The sequence below is a fragment of the Adiantum capillus-veneris genome, chromosome 19 (assembly GCF_014529385.1).
Source record: "Adiantum capillus-veneris isolate H3 chromosome 19, ASM1452938v2, whole genome shotgun sequence".
Classification (NCBI taxonomy): Eukaryota; Viridiplantae; Streptophyta; class Polypodiopsida; order Polypodiales; family Pteridaceae; genus Adiantum; species Adiantum capillus-veneris.
The window spans coordinates 66,074,598-66,089,590 of record NC_140949.1 but is presented as its reverse complement, the minus strand read 5'-3'; the positions used below and the strand labels follow the sequence as shown (position 1 = coordinate 66,089,590).

General features: G+C 44.9%; 1 protein-coding gene across 1 annotated transcript in view; it reads left to right on the top strand.

Moving 5' to 3' along the window:
- LOC147434172 (uncharacterized) overlaps positions 1 to 14,721 on the top strand; it is a 51,589-nt gene extending 36,868 nt beyond the window's left edge. Inside the window, exons 2-3 of the mRNA XM_086490744.1 lie at positions 13,590 to 13,700; positions 13,859 to 14,721. Of these exons, the coding sequence (XP_086346870.1) occupies positions 13,590 to 13,700; positions 13,859 to 14,443 (696 nt within the window). The 3' untranslated portion in view covers positions 14,444 to 14,721. The remainder of the gene's footprint in view (positions 1 to 13,589; positions 13,701 to 13,858) is intronic.
- The last annotated feature ends 272 nt before the right edge of the window (positions 14,722 to 14,993 follow it).

Genomic DNA, 14,993 nt, shown 5'->3' with positions numbered 1-14,993 from the left:
TAGCCCAGATGGCGTCGGGATGGGCATCCAGTGTCCGGGTGGACGTAGTGCGAACACGGCCAGTGTGGCCGGCCGTTATTATAAAAGGGAGGCCAAGGCCTCATTTGCAGTTATCGACCCCCACTGGGAGAGTGGAAGTGGTTAGCCCGCGAGGCTAGGAGTGCGCGAGGTCACCTCGAGGAGGTGAGGCCGGGTGGTATGGGACGCTCGGTCTTACAGGTGCACGCCTACATCCTCGGATGCTGGCCCCAGCACGGGGGAGCTGCCGGATGGTGGCTATGGTCGGGTGGTTTGTCCGACACGTATTTGTAGGCGGTTTGTGTAGCCAGGAGATCCATCTCCTCGTTTGTTTCATGGTATCAAAGCCGGCTTGGCTGCATGAGGGACTGTGTGCACACCTATAGACTGGTTTGAGTCGGATAATCACTGTTTTATGTCATTTTTGATGAATTAACTGTTTAACTGATTATTTTCTTCTCATAAGCTTGTGTGCATGTGAAATTTAATGGGTTGCTCGCTGATTTTTTATAAAATTCAGCAATTTAGCAGGTGTAGGTGCTGAAAATCATGGGATTTTTGTCAACTCTCCCGATTTTCGATGAAAATCAGTCATTTAGTTATTGAATTGCTTATGGTTGATTAAAATTCAGCATACATTTAAAACTCTCTCTCTGTAATGTTCTCTGTATGAAACATAGAAAGAGAGAGAGAAGCTTCTGACCTCTTGCGTTGTAGGAGGGAGGGAGAGAGAGAGAGAGTAACTCTCGGCATCGTGAAGAGAGCAGAGAGAGAGGGAAAGAGCTAGTGGCCCATGCGCAATAAAGGGGGGCTTCTCCTTGCGCAGCAGAAGTAGCAGGCAGATTGACACGGAGTTTTCTTTTTGCGTTGGCTCCTAGCTGGAGGCTCCTTCGCGTGTTGGTCACGGGCAACCACACGCCCAAGAGATTTTTCCACGCGTCACCTGCCTGGCGTTCAATTTGCTTCTTCGCTGGTTTTTTTTACGCTGCTGGTTCAGCTAGCGCTGGATTTTTTTTTAAAAAAGGGGGGGACAGCCTTATTTTAAGTTATGGCTAGGCCCTTTTAAATTTGGACCTTTTTTTAAAAATAGGTCTGAAACGTGTACTTCATTAAAAAAGTCACTTATAGAGACTTCAAAGTTTACAGAGAACTCATTTTCTCAAGTCTTCTGCTTCTCTCTCGTGCCTCATCTCTCTCACCTGCTCGCGCTCTCGCGCTCCCGCCATCACCTGCTCGCCTTCAGACGCTCATGTCGACGCGTGGAGCTCCTTGAACTTCACTTTTTCGCGACCGAAAAGTGCAGAATAGGCCCGATTTCGCGTGCAAATTCCAGTTTTTTTCACGCACTTCGCCATGGATTCCTCCAGCTCAAATGTGCAGCGTGATGACGCGCCAGGTAACATCCAAATTCCATTCACGCATGCTCTCTACACATGGATTACAAGCACTTTCCAGAGTTTCGACCAGTGTGTTACCGCTCTATGTTCAAACGAACCGTCGCTTGGCCTCTCTCGAAGGGGGTCGTACAGGGGCTCAGTTCCCGACTCTCTACTCTCGAAAATATGGCTCAGGCGACAACTGCGCGTATTTCCGAGGGCGAAACCCATCTCCAGCAATTGCGGACGCAGATTGTTGCTTTTGGGCGCTCGTAGGGTGGTTCGACTGCCACAATTCCGTACAAAACTACGAATTTCTCAGGCGAAGAGGAGTGTACGGAATTGGCCGTAAACAACTGGCTGGACCAGTGGACCACATACTTTGATCTCCATGGGGAGCATGATGAACGGAGGATTCAGACGATTACTCTCTATCTGCGCAGTAAGGCGCTTACCTGGTGGCGTGACATGACAGAGAAGCCTACGACGTGGGTTGACTTTTGTGTGAAATTCAAGAGGGATTTCGCCAAAATGGACCCTTTGAAAGCTTATGCCAAACTGCAGAGTCTTTCGATGAAAACTCTGTCTTTTGATAAATATACGACAGCTTTCAAAGAGGCACTCACCTTTTGCAAAGTGGATTCTACGCACGTTGTGCGCATGTATCTGCTGGGATTACATGAGGATTATCGTTGGGCCTTAATTAAGGATAAAGCCCCGACTGATGTCGAGGATGCAGTGGCAAAGGCTAGGACGTTCCATTTGATAAATGGAACGAATTATGAGAAGAAAAGAATTGCAGACCATCAATCCGGTGAGGGTGCCTCGAGGAAGCAACCCCGATTCCAGCATAAGTCCAAATCACTGCCGAGATCTTCTCAGGAGAAGAAGAAAGCCAGGAAAACTTCAGTTGTGCTGATGCAATGAAGAAGGGGGTTTGCTTCGGATGTGGCCAGACGGGTCACCAAATGAAGGATTGCCCCAAGAAGAAGAAGACACAGAAACCGCAAGGTCGTCCTTCGGTTCAGATTCACGAGATCTCAAGTAACTCTGATGTTGTTCAAGTTGAAATCCATCATTTAGCGCATAGTTTATGCACTAATTGTACTTTTAGCACCAAAGTGTTTGATAAGCACGATCTTCTCCATTTCCCCGGGAAGATCAATGGTCACGACGTGACCGTACTCCTTGATAATGGAAGCTCACACAATTTTGTGGATGCAAAATTGGTGCAGAAACTGAGCCTGCGGACGCGAGACAGTGACCATGAGTATCGCGTAAAGATGGCTCGTGGCGTGGATACGATTGTATGGAATCGGATGGTTCCAGACTTGTCGCTCGAGCTGGTTGATCACAAAGAGAACCTGGATTTCCACATCATGCGCCTGGACAGAGCAAATGTTATTTTAGGAATTCCATGGTTTTATGATAAACAAGACTCATTGTATATAGACTATGTACATCACTCTCTTGTTTTTGTTAAGCAGAACATGCCTCATGTATCTGTGTCGCTTTGTAATCAGAAGTCTGTAAATAATGGTTTTGCAATACTAGTTGTTACTGCTTTGGAAATGTATAAAGAAATAAAGTCTTCTGATATTGACTTTTATCAATGTGTACCATCTGCTTGGTTTGATTCATTAGTGCTTGGCACTTCTGTCACTGAATGTTGTAAAAATGTTTCATGTTCTTCTGTTGAACTTGGGGATTCCGACGAATCCAACCTTATCCGAGAAATCATGACTGACTTCAAGGATGTTTTTCCTGATGATCTACCTCTTAGCTTGCCGCCTTCGAGAGGAGTAGATCATGGCATTGAGTTGGTGGCTGGTAGTCAACCCTTCTCAAAGCAACCCTATCGATTTAGTAAAACCGAGGAGGACGAGATTCGGCGATAGCTGAAGGATTATCTCGACAAGGGTTTTGTTCGGCCTAGCAAATCCCCGTGGGGAGCGCCAGTGCTACTTTCTCGAAAGAAGGATAACACTATGCGCTTTTGCGTTGGATTACAAGGGGTTGAATAAGCTCAGTGTCAAGAACAAGTATCCGCTCCCGCGCATGGACGATCTGATAGATCGGCTCCATGGAGCGTTGTATTTTACGAAGATAGACCTGCGATCAGGCTGTCATCAGATACGGATCAAACTGGAAGATATCCCTAAGACAGGCTTCCATACGTGTTATGGTCACTATGAGTTTTTGGTCTTGCCTTTTGGTTTGACCAATGCTCTAGCTACGTTCCAGCAGATAATGAATGATCTGCTGAGACCACTTTTAGGCAACTTCGTTGTTGTATTTCTCGATGATATCTTGATCTACAACCGAAGTTTGTCTGAGCACCTAGTGCATATACGCACTGTTCTCGAAGTACTGAGAACTGAGAAGCTTTATGCTAAGGCTTCTAAGTGTGAAAGAGCTTCTGTACTTGGGTCATATCATTACTCGCGATGGAATTTACGTCGACCCTGAAAAGTTGGATAAAGTGCGAAATTGGCCCATTCTGAAGAATGTATGCCAAGTAAAGTCATTTTAGGCTTTACTGGATTCTTTCGCAAGTTTATCAAGGATTACTCTAAAGTTGCTGCCCCGCTTACGCAACTTTTAAAAGGAGGGGTGAAAGGGCCGAAGACTTCGGGTCCTCATCGTAAAGGTAATCCCCCTGTTGTTTGGAATGAGCGTCTTGACGAGAGCTTTCAGACACTAAAGCACTTGGTGACTACTGCGTCAATATTACACATTGTGGTTGAAACGGATGCTAGTGATTATGCTATTGTTGTGGCATTATACCAGGATGGACGTCCTGTTGCGTTTGAAAGTAAGAAGCTTTCTGACGCTGAGATGCGTTATCCAACGTATGAAAAGGAGCTTTACGCCGTAGTCCACGCCCTGAGGAAATGGCGGCACTACTTGTATGGCTCTACGTTTGTTGCATGGACAAATCATCATTCCTTGCGCTATATTTGTGATCAGGGCGATCTCAGAGGCCAGAAGGCTAGATGGGTTGAGCTTATGCGAGAGTTTGACTTTGAGATCCGTTATAGAAAAGGATCCAGCAATCGAGTTGCCGATGCACTCAGCAGGATTCATGAGGTTAATGCCTTGTCTATGGCTGAAATCTTGACGGATTTCTATCTCTCTCTCCGAGGGCTATGTCATTCCGATGGCCATTTTGGCAAGATATGGAACGAGGTCGAAGCGGGGCATGACTCGGATACAGGCTTGGGTGGTCCGGAGACCCAAGTGAGTCGTGCTGGAGAGACGAGACAACGACAATATTCCATTAGAGGTAGACTATTGTTCCGAAATGGTAAAGTCTGCGTGTTGGAAATCGATGAGATTCGACAAAGGATTTTGTGCGAATTCCACGATGTTCCTAGCGCTGGGCACCCAGGCATCCAGAGAACTTTGGCTTTGGTCAAGCGATATTTTTATTGGCCAAGAATGCGCTCTTACATAGAGAGCTATATGAGAAGATGCGCTCACTGTCAGGTCAATAAGGCAGAGCGCCTTAGGAAAGCTGCCCTGCTACACCCATTGGAAATCCCAGATGCCAAGTGGCAAAGTATTTCCATGGACTTTATCGTTGGTTTGCCAAATACTAGTCGGGGCAATGACTCTATTTGGGTTGTGGGCGATAGACTCACAAAAATGGCGAAGTATATACCAACAAAGTCGACAGTAAAAAGCCATGAGTTGGCGGTTTTATTTGTCGATCAACTTTATAAGCTATATGGTCTGCCAGAAGATATCGTTAGTGATCGAGATACTAAGTTCACTGGCCGATTTTGGCGAGATGCCTTTACTCACCTTTAGACGAAGTTGAGTATGTCGTCTTCTGACCATCCTGAGTCCGGCGGACAAACTGAGAGGATGAATCAGACGTTAGAGGACATGTTGAGAGCCTATGTCTCTCACAGGCAATCTGATTGGGAAAGGTATCTTCCACAGTTAGAGTTTGCCTATAATCATTCTGCTACTGGATTTAGCCCATTCATGCTGATGTATGGATTTGAGCCTAAATCCCCAATTGCTATTGGCTTAGAGAAAGTCAAGGAACGCCAAGCTCGTGATTTCCTATATGACATGCAGGAAATGCTCGAATTGGCTAAGGATAGTATAAGAATGGCTCGTGATCGAGTCACTACTTATGCTAATCAAAAGAGGTCTCCAAGGACTTTAGATGTGGGACAACTGGTCTACCTGAAGATACCCAAGGATTCCAAGACTATGCGAACGGGAAAGCATTATAAGCTTTCGGCTAGATATTGTTGTCCGTTCTTGATCACAAAGAAAATTGGCCAAGTTGCCTACAAATTGGCTCTTCCTTCGGATGTTAGTGTACATCCAGTGTTTCGTGTCAGCCGCCTTAAAGTGAAATTGGGCGAAGCCGACGTTGTTGTGCCTATCGAGGAAAAATGTATGGTAAGATATGCAAACTGAGTATATCCCTCGAGAACCAGAAGCAGTTCTAGATCATCATACCTGTCATTCGCGTCATAAGGCTTATGATGAGTACTTAATTAAATGGAAGGGTCAATATGAAAGGTTTGCTACTTGGGAACCTGTTAGAGCTTTGAAGGCTCAGTATCCCCACTTCATCGATGAGGACATCAATGGTTCTTAAGGGGGAAAGTATGTTATGTCCCGCTCACAAGAGAGGGGATCTAGCCTAGATGTCGTCGGGATGGGCGTCCAGTGTCCGGGCGGACGTAGTGCGAACATGGCCAGTGTGGTCGGCCATTATTATAAAAGGGAGGCCAAGGCCTCATTTGCAGTTATCGACCCCCATTGGCAGAGTGCTAGTGGTTAGCCCGCGAGGCTAGGAGTGCGCGAGGTCATCTTGAGGAGGTGAGACTGGGTGGTATGGGACGCTCGGTCTTACAGGTCACGCTTACGTCCTCGGACGTTGGCCCCAGCACGGGGGAGTTGCCGGATGGTGGCTATGGTCGGGTGGTTTGTCCGACGCGTATCTGTAGGCGGTCTGTGTAGCCAGGAGATCCATCTCCTCGTTTGTTTCACTTGTCATTGCAAACGAAGTTTGCCAATGATCGGTGTAATGGAAACATCCCGTCCGTGTGCCACTCGAACTACCTCCGCCTGTGGCCTCAGCCTGTCGAGCGTAATTTGAAATCGAACCGCCAATCCAAGTGAAAAGAAGTTGGCCTCGGCTCTTTTATCAAAGAAAAAGAGGGCTTCCTGATCCTTCACTTTGCCCTAAGTCGCTTTCTCGGCCCGATAGTCAACCACGGCGTTGTTCTTGTGGTACTAAGGGATTTCGAGTAAGACGTCGCAATCTCTCAAGGAAATTACGTAGAAATCCTCTGACCCTAAACACCCTTGTCATTGCAAACGAAGTTTGCCAATGATCCGTGTAATGGCAACATGCCGCCCGGGTGCCACTCGAACTACCTCCGCATGTGGCCTCAGCCTGTCAGACGTAATTTCAAATTGAGCCGCCAATCCAAGTGAAAAGAAGTTGGCCTCGGCTCCTTCATCAAAGAAAAAGAGGGCTTCCTGATCCTTCACTTTGCCCTAAAAGCGGCAAAGTTTGTACTTTCATCCATTTGATTCTGTTTGGGTTCCACGCAATATGGTACCGGTTCTGCTTTTCTATCTGCCTTTTCTGCCACGTCCCTCAGCTGCTTTGGAACTTTCTGGCCTTTCTTCATCCTGTTTATTTGGTGCCTTGTTAGGGCACTTCGCGGAGATATACCCAGTTTCTCCGCATTCAAAACAATTCCCCTCTTTGATATAGCTGATCCTCTCTCGACGAGTGAGCTGGGGTTGTGCATCCTTTTCTTTCGTTTCTAGGGTGCTCTTCTTCTTTCTACTTTCATTTTCCGAAGTCTGTTCAGTTCTCTGCGTCATGATCTCATGTGTGGGGTAGGTCAAACTGCTTGAGTGAATGTCAAAACCTCGTTTTGCATGACTCATCAGCTCTTGAATGGAAGGTGACTTTTGTTCTAAGGAGTGATCTTGGATCTTTGTAGGCAGACCCAAGGTAAACCGCTCAATCTGTTCTTTGAACGAGATCTTCTTAAATGAAGAGACAGGTAGAAAAGAGCTCCAGAATCTCTCGCTATAAGCGTCCATCGTATCCTTCTTGGTCATCCGAAGATGGTTCCAAGCAGTTCGTTTAATAGAAGTGTGGACCACCAAGTTTGAGCATTTCCCTTAAAGTAAGAGGCAGCCCTCCGAATCTTGGAGTGCTCTGAGTAACGCCCTCCTGAGAAAGCTATGTCAAACTGCTGTATGAAAGACAAAGCCTTTGAAGCATCTCTATAACCAGAAAACGTTTCAAATTTAATTGACTGTTCAGCTTCCTTAAACTCTCGGACTCTTGCTTTTATCTTTTAGAAAGTCATACTGGTTGGCTTTATAAAAATTCTTCTTCTTTGCATAAAAGATGCCGTCGTCAGAGTTCGAACTATTTGAAGACGAGTCCTCTGTAGAACTGTCAACAACTGGGCGAGATTTAGGCTTCTTTGCCTTTTTCTTTCCCTTTCTGAAGGTTCGCTTTTTGCCTTTTCTGTCTTCTTCGTTCGAGTCAGAGGAGCTAGAAGAACTCTTAGAAGAAGAAGAAGAAGAACTGGGTACTCTTTCAAATCGAACACGCTTCTTCTACTTGCTTGCCAATGCAAATGTAGACTGACGACCCAAATAACTTGGGAAGTCATCGCCTTTCTTCTGCTTTTTGCGTGCTTTTTTGCTTTGTTTTGCGCGTCAAAAAGCTGAGCAATTTGTGCATCAACCACCTCTTCTAATTCTTGCTTTGTGTACATCCTTGGAGTAGGAGCCTGTTTGAGGGGTGGTTTTGTGGTCTGTGCCATTGTGCATGCACCTCGTCGAAGGCGGTCTGGCTCATAAATTTTGCAAATTTCGGGCCTTCGCAACATTTAGCATCATCTTTGTTGCATTGCCGATCAATCGTCGATGCTCCATCTCTTCGATCTCCACCTGAGTAGGCCAAGGCGGGCCAAACTCCTCGCGTGAATCTTCGTTATGATCTCTTCCCGCATCTCCGGATGTAGAGGAAGTCGATTGATCTTCGTCTAAAGCCATAAGTGCCACGTAAAAAGGATTGGATTTCCCGTAGAAGAGAAATCGACCGTGCTTTGATACCATTGTAACAGACTTGGACACTCCAAGTCGAGATTCTACCGCGACACCACAAGACTTCACTTCAAAAAGTTCACAGTTCACAATTTATTCCCGGCGGAGTTCCGTGCCTAGAGATATTGGCCCCAAAAACTGGTTCCCCTTTCGGTATTTCTTTTTGTATTAATCTGCAACTCAAAGTACAAGCGAGTAGTCGGGACTCACTCTCAGACTCTACGTCCATATGCCCGGAGAAGTGAGAGCCCAAAGACTCTTATAAAGGTTTTACAAGGGATGCTAAAAGCAGAGCCCAAAAGCTTCAAAAGCAAAGCCTTTATGAAAATAAAGCAAAAGAGGTCTCTCTCTCTCTCTCTCTCTCTCTCTCTCTCTCTCTCATTTCTCTTGCGTAGAATAAAGCAAGGACATGCAAAAAGCTGCAAGGGTTTTCCGTACGCTGCTTCCGCAAAATGTGCCGGAAAACACAGGCGTCCGTACAGCAGGCCACGTCATCAGTCAGCCCTTAATTTCCGGGAGCCCAAGTGAGTGTGTTGTGTGTGTACTGTGTAGCCAGCAGCCACGTCACCAGTTTGTGACAAAGGAGTAGCACCATTGTGCAGCTGATGGGCAGGGGAGGTTTTCCTTGTGTTTTTCTTCTCGGGGCATCTACACAAAGATGATGTGATCATCTAGATGCAGAGCACCACATCCGAGGTGCAGGCAGTGGAGAAGAGATGCTCCATGATATCTAGATGGCATCCATACCTTGAGACATCTCTCTTTCTCCCTAGATCAATTTTCTTGCTAGGAGGAGATCCCGCCTGAGGCTTGGTCTCACAATCTCTCTCCCTCCAGATCTGTTCTCTTGCTAGGAGGAGATCCCACCTGAGCCTTGGTTTCACAAGAGGCTAGGGTAGCCCATGTAGTGGACTCGTGTGTAGGAGCAGTTGTGTAGCTTGGGTCTATCCATGGAGGGCATGTCAGGTTCTATGCCGGACCACCCTTGGTCACTTGTTTCGGCAGTTTGTTATCAACATGGAGAGCCTTTCCCAGATCTCTCTCTCTCTCTCTCACACACACACACACACACACACACACACACACACACACACACATTCTCAGGTGTCTTGTCTCTTATTACCTCAGTGATCTCTCTTCTCCACAGCTGCTTTGTTCATGTATGTGGCATTGCAGGCATTCTCTAGTGTTAAGAGGATCTTATTGGAGTCGAGCTAGATGGAAGTTGAGGTGTCCACCGAATCGCAGGCTAGTTCTTGTCTTCATTGCATCTTCCGGTGCCTCCTCTGAGACAGAGAGCCTAGACGATCGTCATTGGCATTTACCTGTTTGCAATGCATTTTTCCTTGCATCAAGATGGAAGTTTAGTGTTGTTTTACTCGTGATTCTATGAATTTTTTTCTCACCAATAAATAAAATTTTGAGGAAGGGGCCGGCTGTTCCAACTTTTTGTGTGCTTTGCTTCATTTCAACTTTGTCTTTGAAGCTATACAAATGTTGTCTTCCTAGGATCCAAAGCGGTTTGTTATAGTGAATCGAAGGGATTGACACTGCCACAAACGGGAGCGCATAACAATATAAAATATACTCGGATAAATAGAATTTATCACTTAATACCGAAGCCAAAGGATATAGAGAGAAATAAAGAGAGAGAGAGAGAGAGAGAGAGAGAGAGAGAGAGAGAGAGAGAGAGAGAGAGAGAGAGAGAGAGAGAAGATCGACACAGTACTAGGGACCAAAAGATGGGTTGGTCCCCCCCCTTAAAGAGAATCCTTTATTAGGGAGAATCTTTTTACAAGCACAAGAACCGGAGAAAACCCCTCCGTTCTAATTCTCTGACTCGATGGTCGTTCCTTCCCGTAAGGGAAATCCGAGAGACGAGCTCTCAATCCTTTTTCCATCTGTACTCGGAGTCGAGACCCCGTAGACTATTTCCGAATTCCGTTCCCAGAATTCCCAAGCGTAGGCCGAAGCCTTCTCGCTTCTCCTTTGCGATGAAGTACCTGCAAACACACACACAAACACGCGACAACAATTCGTATGGCGAATCCACAATAGATATCTGTCGCTCTTGTGTGGGAAAAAGTGACTTCCGTGCTTCTTAGGCTCGCGATCTCTTGCGTTATCTGCGGCAGAGTCTTCTCTTGCTGACGTTGGTAACCCCCTTTCAGTGAGGGCATGTGGTGCTTTTATAGCTCCTTGGCCACGGCACAAATAGCTGCTCGCGTAGAGATCGCGGCTGTTGCTAAATTGGCTTTATCTGACATAAAAATAATTCTAAATGAATTATTGGATTTATAAGTGAGAGGGTTTTCTCGCTTGGAACATTAGGAAAAATAATTCTAAATGAATTATTGGAATTTTAAGTGAGAGGGTTTTCCTCACTGGAGACATCCGAGTATAGAGTATTCCTAGTGCGTCAGTCAAAGTAATGACGGGAGCACTAAGAACGGGAATGTCTGTAAGGCCACTAGGAACGGGTACTTATGATGCGTCACATCGGATGGGTGACGGGGAGCATCGGGAAGAAGTATTCGACCATCCGGGAATGGACATCTCTGATGCGTCATAGGATGGGTGACATAGAGCATCGCGAAAGAGATTGTACCGTAAGTTCGGTAGGAAAGGACTAGGTGATGGGTATTCCTGATGCGTCACAAGGTGGGTGACGGGTGCATCGGAAAGGGAATATCCATAGTCGGGAGGAAATTCCGAACTGTGTTAGAATTGTGCACAAGGAAAAAGCAAGCACTTGAATGAAGATGGGTTCAGAGGAAACTTTGAGGAAAAACAGATGCTTTCTGAGAAAGCGGGATTGCTTTTCAGGAAAGCAGATGCTTTCCCGCGAGGAAGTCTATGTCTGCATTGCAACTGTGCGTGTGATTGCATCCAGGGACGCCTGGGAAGTGCTGTGAAAGCATTGTTTTTAACTTATAAGGTTTTATTGACGCATCAAAAGTACCCGTTCCTGGTGGCCTTACAAATACTCCCTTTCACAGTGCTCCTGTAATTACTTTGAATGACGCACTAGGGATACTCTGTACTCGGATGTCTCCAGTGAGAAAAACCCTCACTTAAAATTCCAATAATTCATTTAGAATTATTTTTCTTGGTGTTCCAAGCGAGAAAACCCTCACTTATAAATCCAATAATTCATTTAGAATTATTTTTATGTCAGATAAAGCCAATTTAGCAACAGACACTATTCTAGGGATGATTGGTATCAGTCCAAACCTAATGGGCAAAAGTTTTCCGTCTCACGGCTGATGCATTTGCTTTATGGGTCACCTCTGGGTCTAGTTGGGCTAGAAATCATTGCTAATCAGAGCGCTCGTCTGGATGCTTCAAAAAGCAGGTATTGGGGTCTTCAAAGGCTCAGCTGGCTGCTTAGGGGTTACCTCTGGGTCTAGTTGGGCTAGAAATCATTGCTGATCGGAGCGCTGGTCTGGATGTTTCAAAAAAGGGCCTCAAAGGCTCAGCTGTCTGCTATAAAGGGACTGGTATCTGCAGATCGCTTTCGCAAATGCAGATGAGATCTGGGTATTATCATGGCTGATTAAGTGGCGTAGGAGGTCTGAGAAAACACTGATGAAAGGTGGGAAATGGAGGCTGTTAGACTGCTACGAGAAATGAAATTGTACCTAAGGGATGACTTAAACTTGAAGGGTCACTTGGAGTATGAGGTTTGAGCTAGATTACTCTTCAATAGGGTCAGGCTGTCTGATTTAAAGCAAGCAGGTGAAGACGTAGGAGGGGATCAAGGAGCCATTAGCCCTCATCCCAAATTGTGCCACCTGCTCACATTAATTAGCAGCGCGACTTGATTGGCACAAAGACCCAAGACATGAGTCTTGTTTATCCTAACATGCTAACATGGTTGGATGTCCACATGAGTGTATCAATACCTGTCACCTGACTGTGTGTTGTACAATCTCTTATGTGAAGACAGTTACGTAGGGGTAAAAACTAACTAATGGATCCTTTCGGACATGCAGGTCTGCGAATGGGCTCATCAAGGTACTAGGCTAAGGTCTCATAGGCTGTCCTACAGGTAGCTTGGCTTTGAGGTAAGTAGTAGCATGCACATAGGGTTGGCGTGCATGAATTTGGCGACTGGGGAAATTCATATTTCACAATATGGACTCTTTGTTACAAAATAAAGATTGTTGAGTCCTACAGTTTATTAAAATTTTGGTTTATGGTGGAGTATGCCCTGCTTTTTTGTTAGTAGAGACCTTCCTTGTCAATGCATCATGTTGTTTGGGAGCATATACTTCATAAATAGCTTTTCACCCACTATTGGGTATGGATGAGGTTATTGGGGATAATTTCTTTTAAATGAAGCTGATGGTCGTATGTGATATCTTGGGATATTTCTGCATTTATCTAGGTTTACATTGTTTTCGAACATGTAGGTTTACGCTGAGTATGCCCATCACCTCCGGAGGGTGATAGAAACTCCGTTCATGTTTTATAGAGTATGTTCAAAGCATAGTGAACTCTATACAAACCTACACCTATTCTTGGGCATGGATGACGTGAGTAGGGATGTGATATCTGTTGTCCAGGCTAATGCATGATAAAGGTGATAATCTTATTCTTCCTGTTTGGACAAGCAGTGAGGCTGGGTTGCATGTCGAGTTTTGAACTTTATATTACTTTGGTTATGTTTTGCCTCTTCTAGGTACGTTCGTAGTAGTATTCATTTCTAGTATTTAGCTTACATTAGAATTTAAAAATTTGTTCCTTTGAAAGTTAATGCGTAGTCTCTTATTTCTAGGATTAAGTGTTTGAGATGTCTTATCCTTGTTAGTTTAAAGTTGAGTACTTGTTTCTAGTTTTAGTCAAGTAAGCTTCTTTTACTTATTTTGCTTATGCCTTCTCTATAAGCATTTTTAAGTGAATAATGGTTTGTTTCGTTTACTTTCGTTTAGTAGCAAATAAAGTGATTTAGTTTTTCCTTTTTCTGTTTTCTTGTGTCCCTTGCTTTTGTATTGTTGCAAGTGTTTTTATCCCCTCTTATAATTCTGAAGTTCAGGCTATTCTGACCTTATAAAGGTATATGGCTTTATCTTATGGCAGCTTCAAAGTCGTAGATTGGCTAGTGCTAAAGAACGTGAAGAAGTGGCGTTGAACCAAGCTCGTAGTGCTCTTCAAAAGCTCCGTGACCTTCATGACAACTTCATTGCAACGGTAAATACTAGGCCAATCGCTTTGATGCCTGCTCAAAGATTAGTGTTTATACTCTTAACTATTTCAGCCCTTCTGACAACTAGCTGCCCTCATGCCAGAAAGTTCAAAGCCATGATTATTTGGTGTTATTATGTGCTTTATTATACTCTATAATGCAGGAAAAAGCTGCAGCTGACTTTGCTGCCAAATTAGGTGAGGCTGCCAGGAAGAGTTTGGAGGCCCAGGAAAATATGAGAGAGGAGACACGCAAGAAGTTCTTCGTGCATCAAAAGCAGCAAATGTTTGCACAACAGATCGAACCAAACCTTCAAAGCGATACAAATGCAACTGTATCTAGCTCAATTGAACAGGAAACTGTAAGCCAAGTGTCAAAGCTGAAGGCAAGCAGGGCAGCGGATGATAAAGACATAATTTTTGCAGCTATGGAGGCTGATGAGTCCAGCTCACACGCTGTTGAGGTTACTGCCAAAAGAAATGGATTAAATGAAAGGCAGAGCCCGATAAACTCAGAAAATAAGAATGAGGCCTCTGCCTCTGCATCAAAACCTAGTGAAGAAGTAGACAATATGGAGTTGATGGATGTTCCTCCAGATACCTTAGCGCAAATGCTGGAGGAAGCGAGAAAGGAGGCACAGCTTGAAGAGAAGTCTCACATTAATGCATTGTCAAGAAATAAAGCGATCCTTGAGAAGGAAATTGAGGCTCGAGAAACCGCTGAGCGTGCAAAGATGCCACAAGGCTGACTATGTTATTCCAGAAATTTGCTTTCTTGTTCACACGAGTTTGTAGTATCATATGAGGCTTTCATGCAGGTTAAGTGGGCTGAACATTGGTTGAAGGTATGGGGTTGTTGAAATATTTTAGTCTTGCAAAGGAAACGGCAGGATAAACTTTGAGACAAGCACAAAGTTTACCACCAAAGAAACAACACAAACTGGGTAAAAGCATGTTTAGGCAAGATCGTCTATTTTTCTATTTATAGGCTTGCCTGCTATTTTGTGTCAAGAATATAATTTCTCAATTTGATGTTGTGTGAGAGATGTGTGAAGTTGTTGATGATGGTTACATTCGTGTAAATGATCTTGATTCATTATGTAGAACACATGCCCCCATCTTGTAAGCATCATGCGTGTGCCCAAAAACGCCCTCAAACATGTGTGTTATGATAACGCCTATTTACTTTTAGATAGATTGGAAGTTTGTGGGGCTAGGCCGAGGATGCCGAGGCCTCTTGTTTGGCTCAATTTGCTAAAATCTTCGATTTTTTCTCTCTAGGGTGGGCTTTGAGGTTGG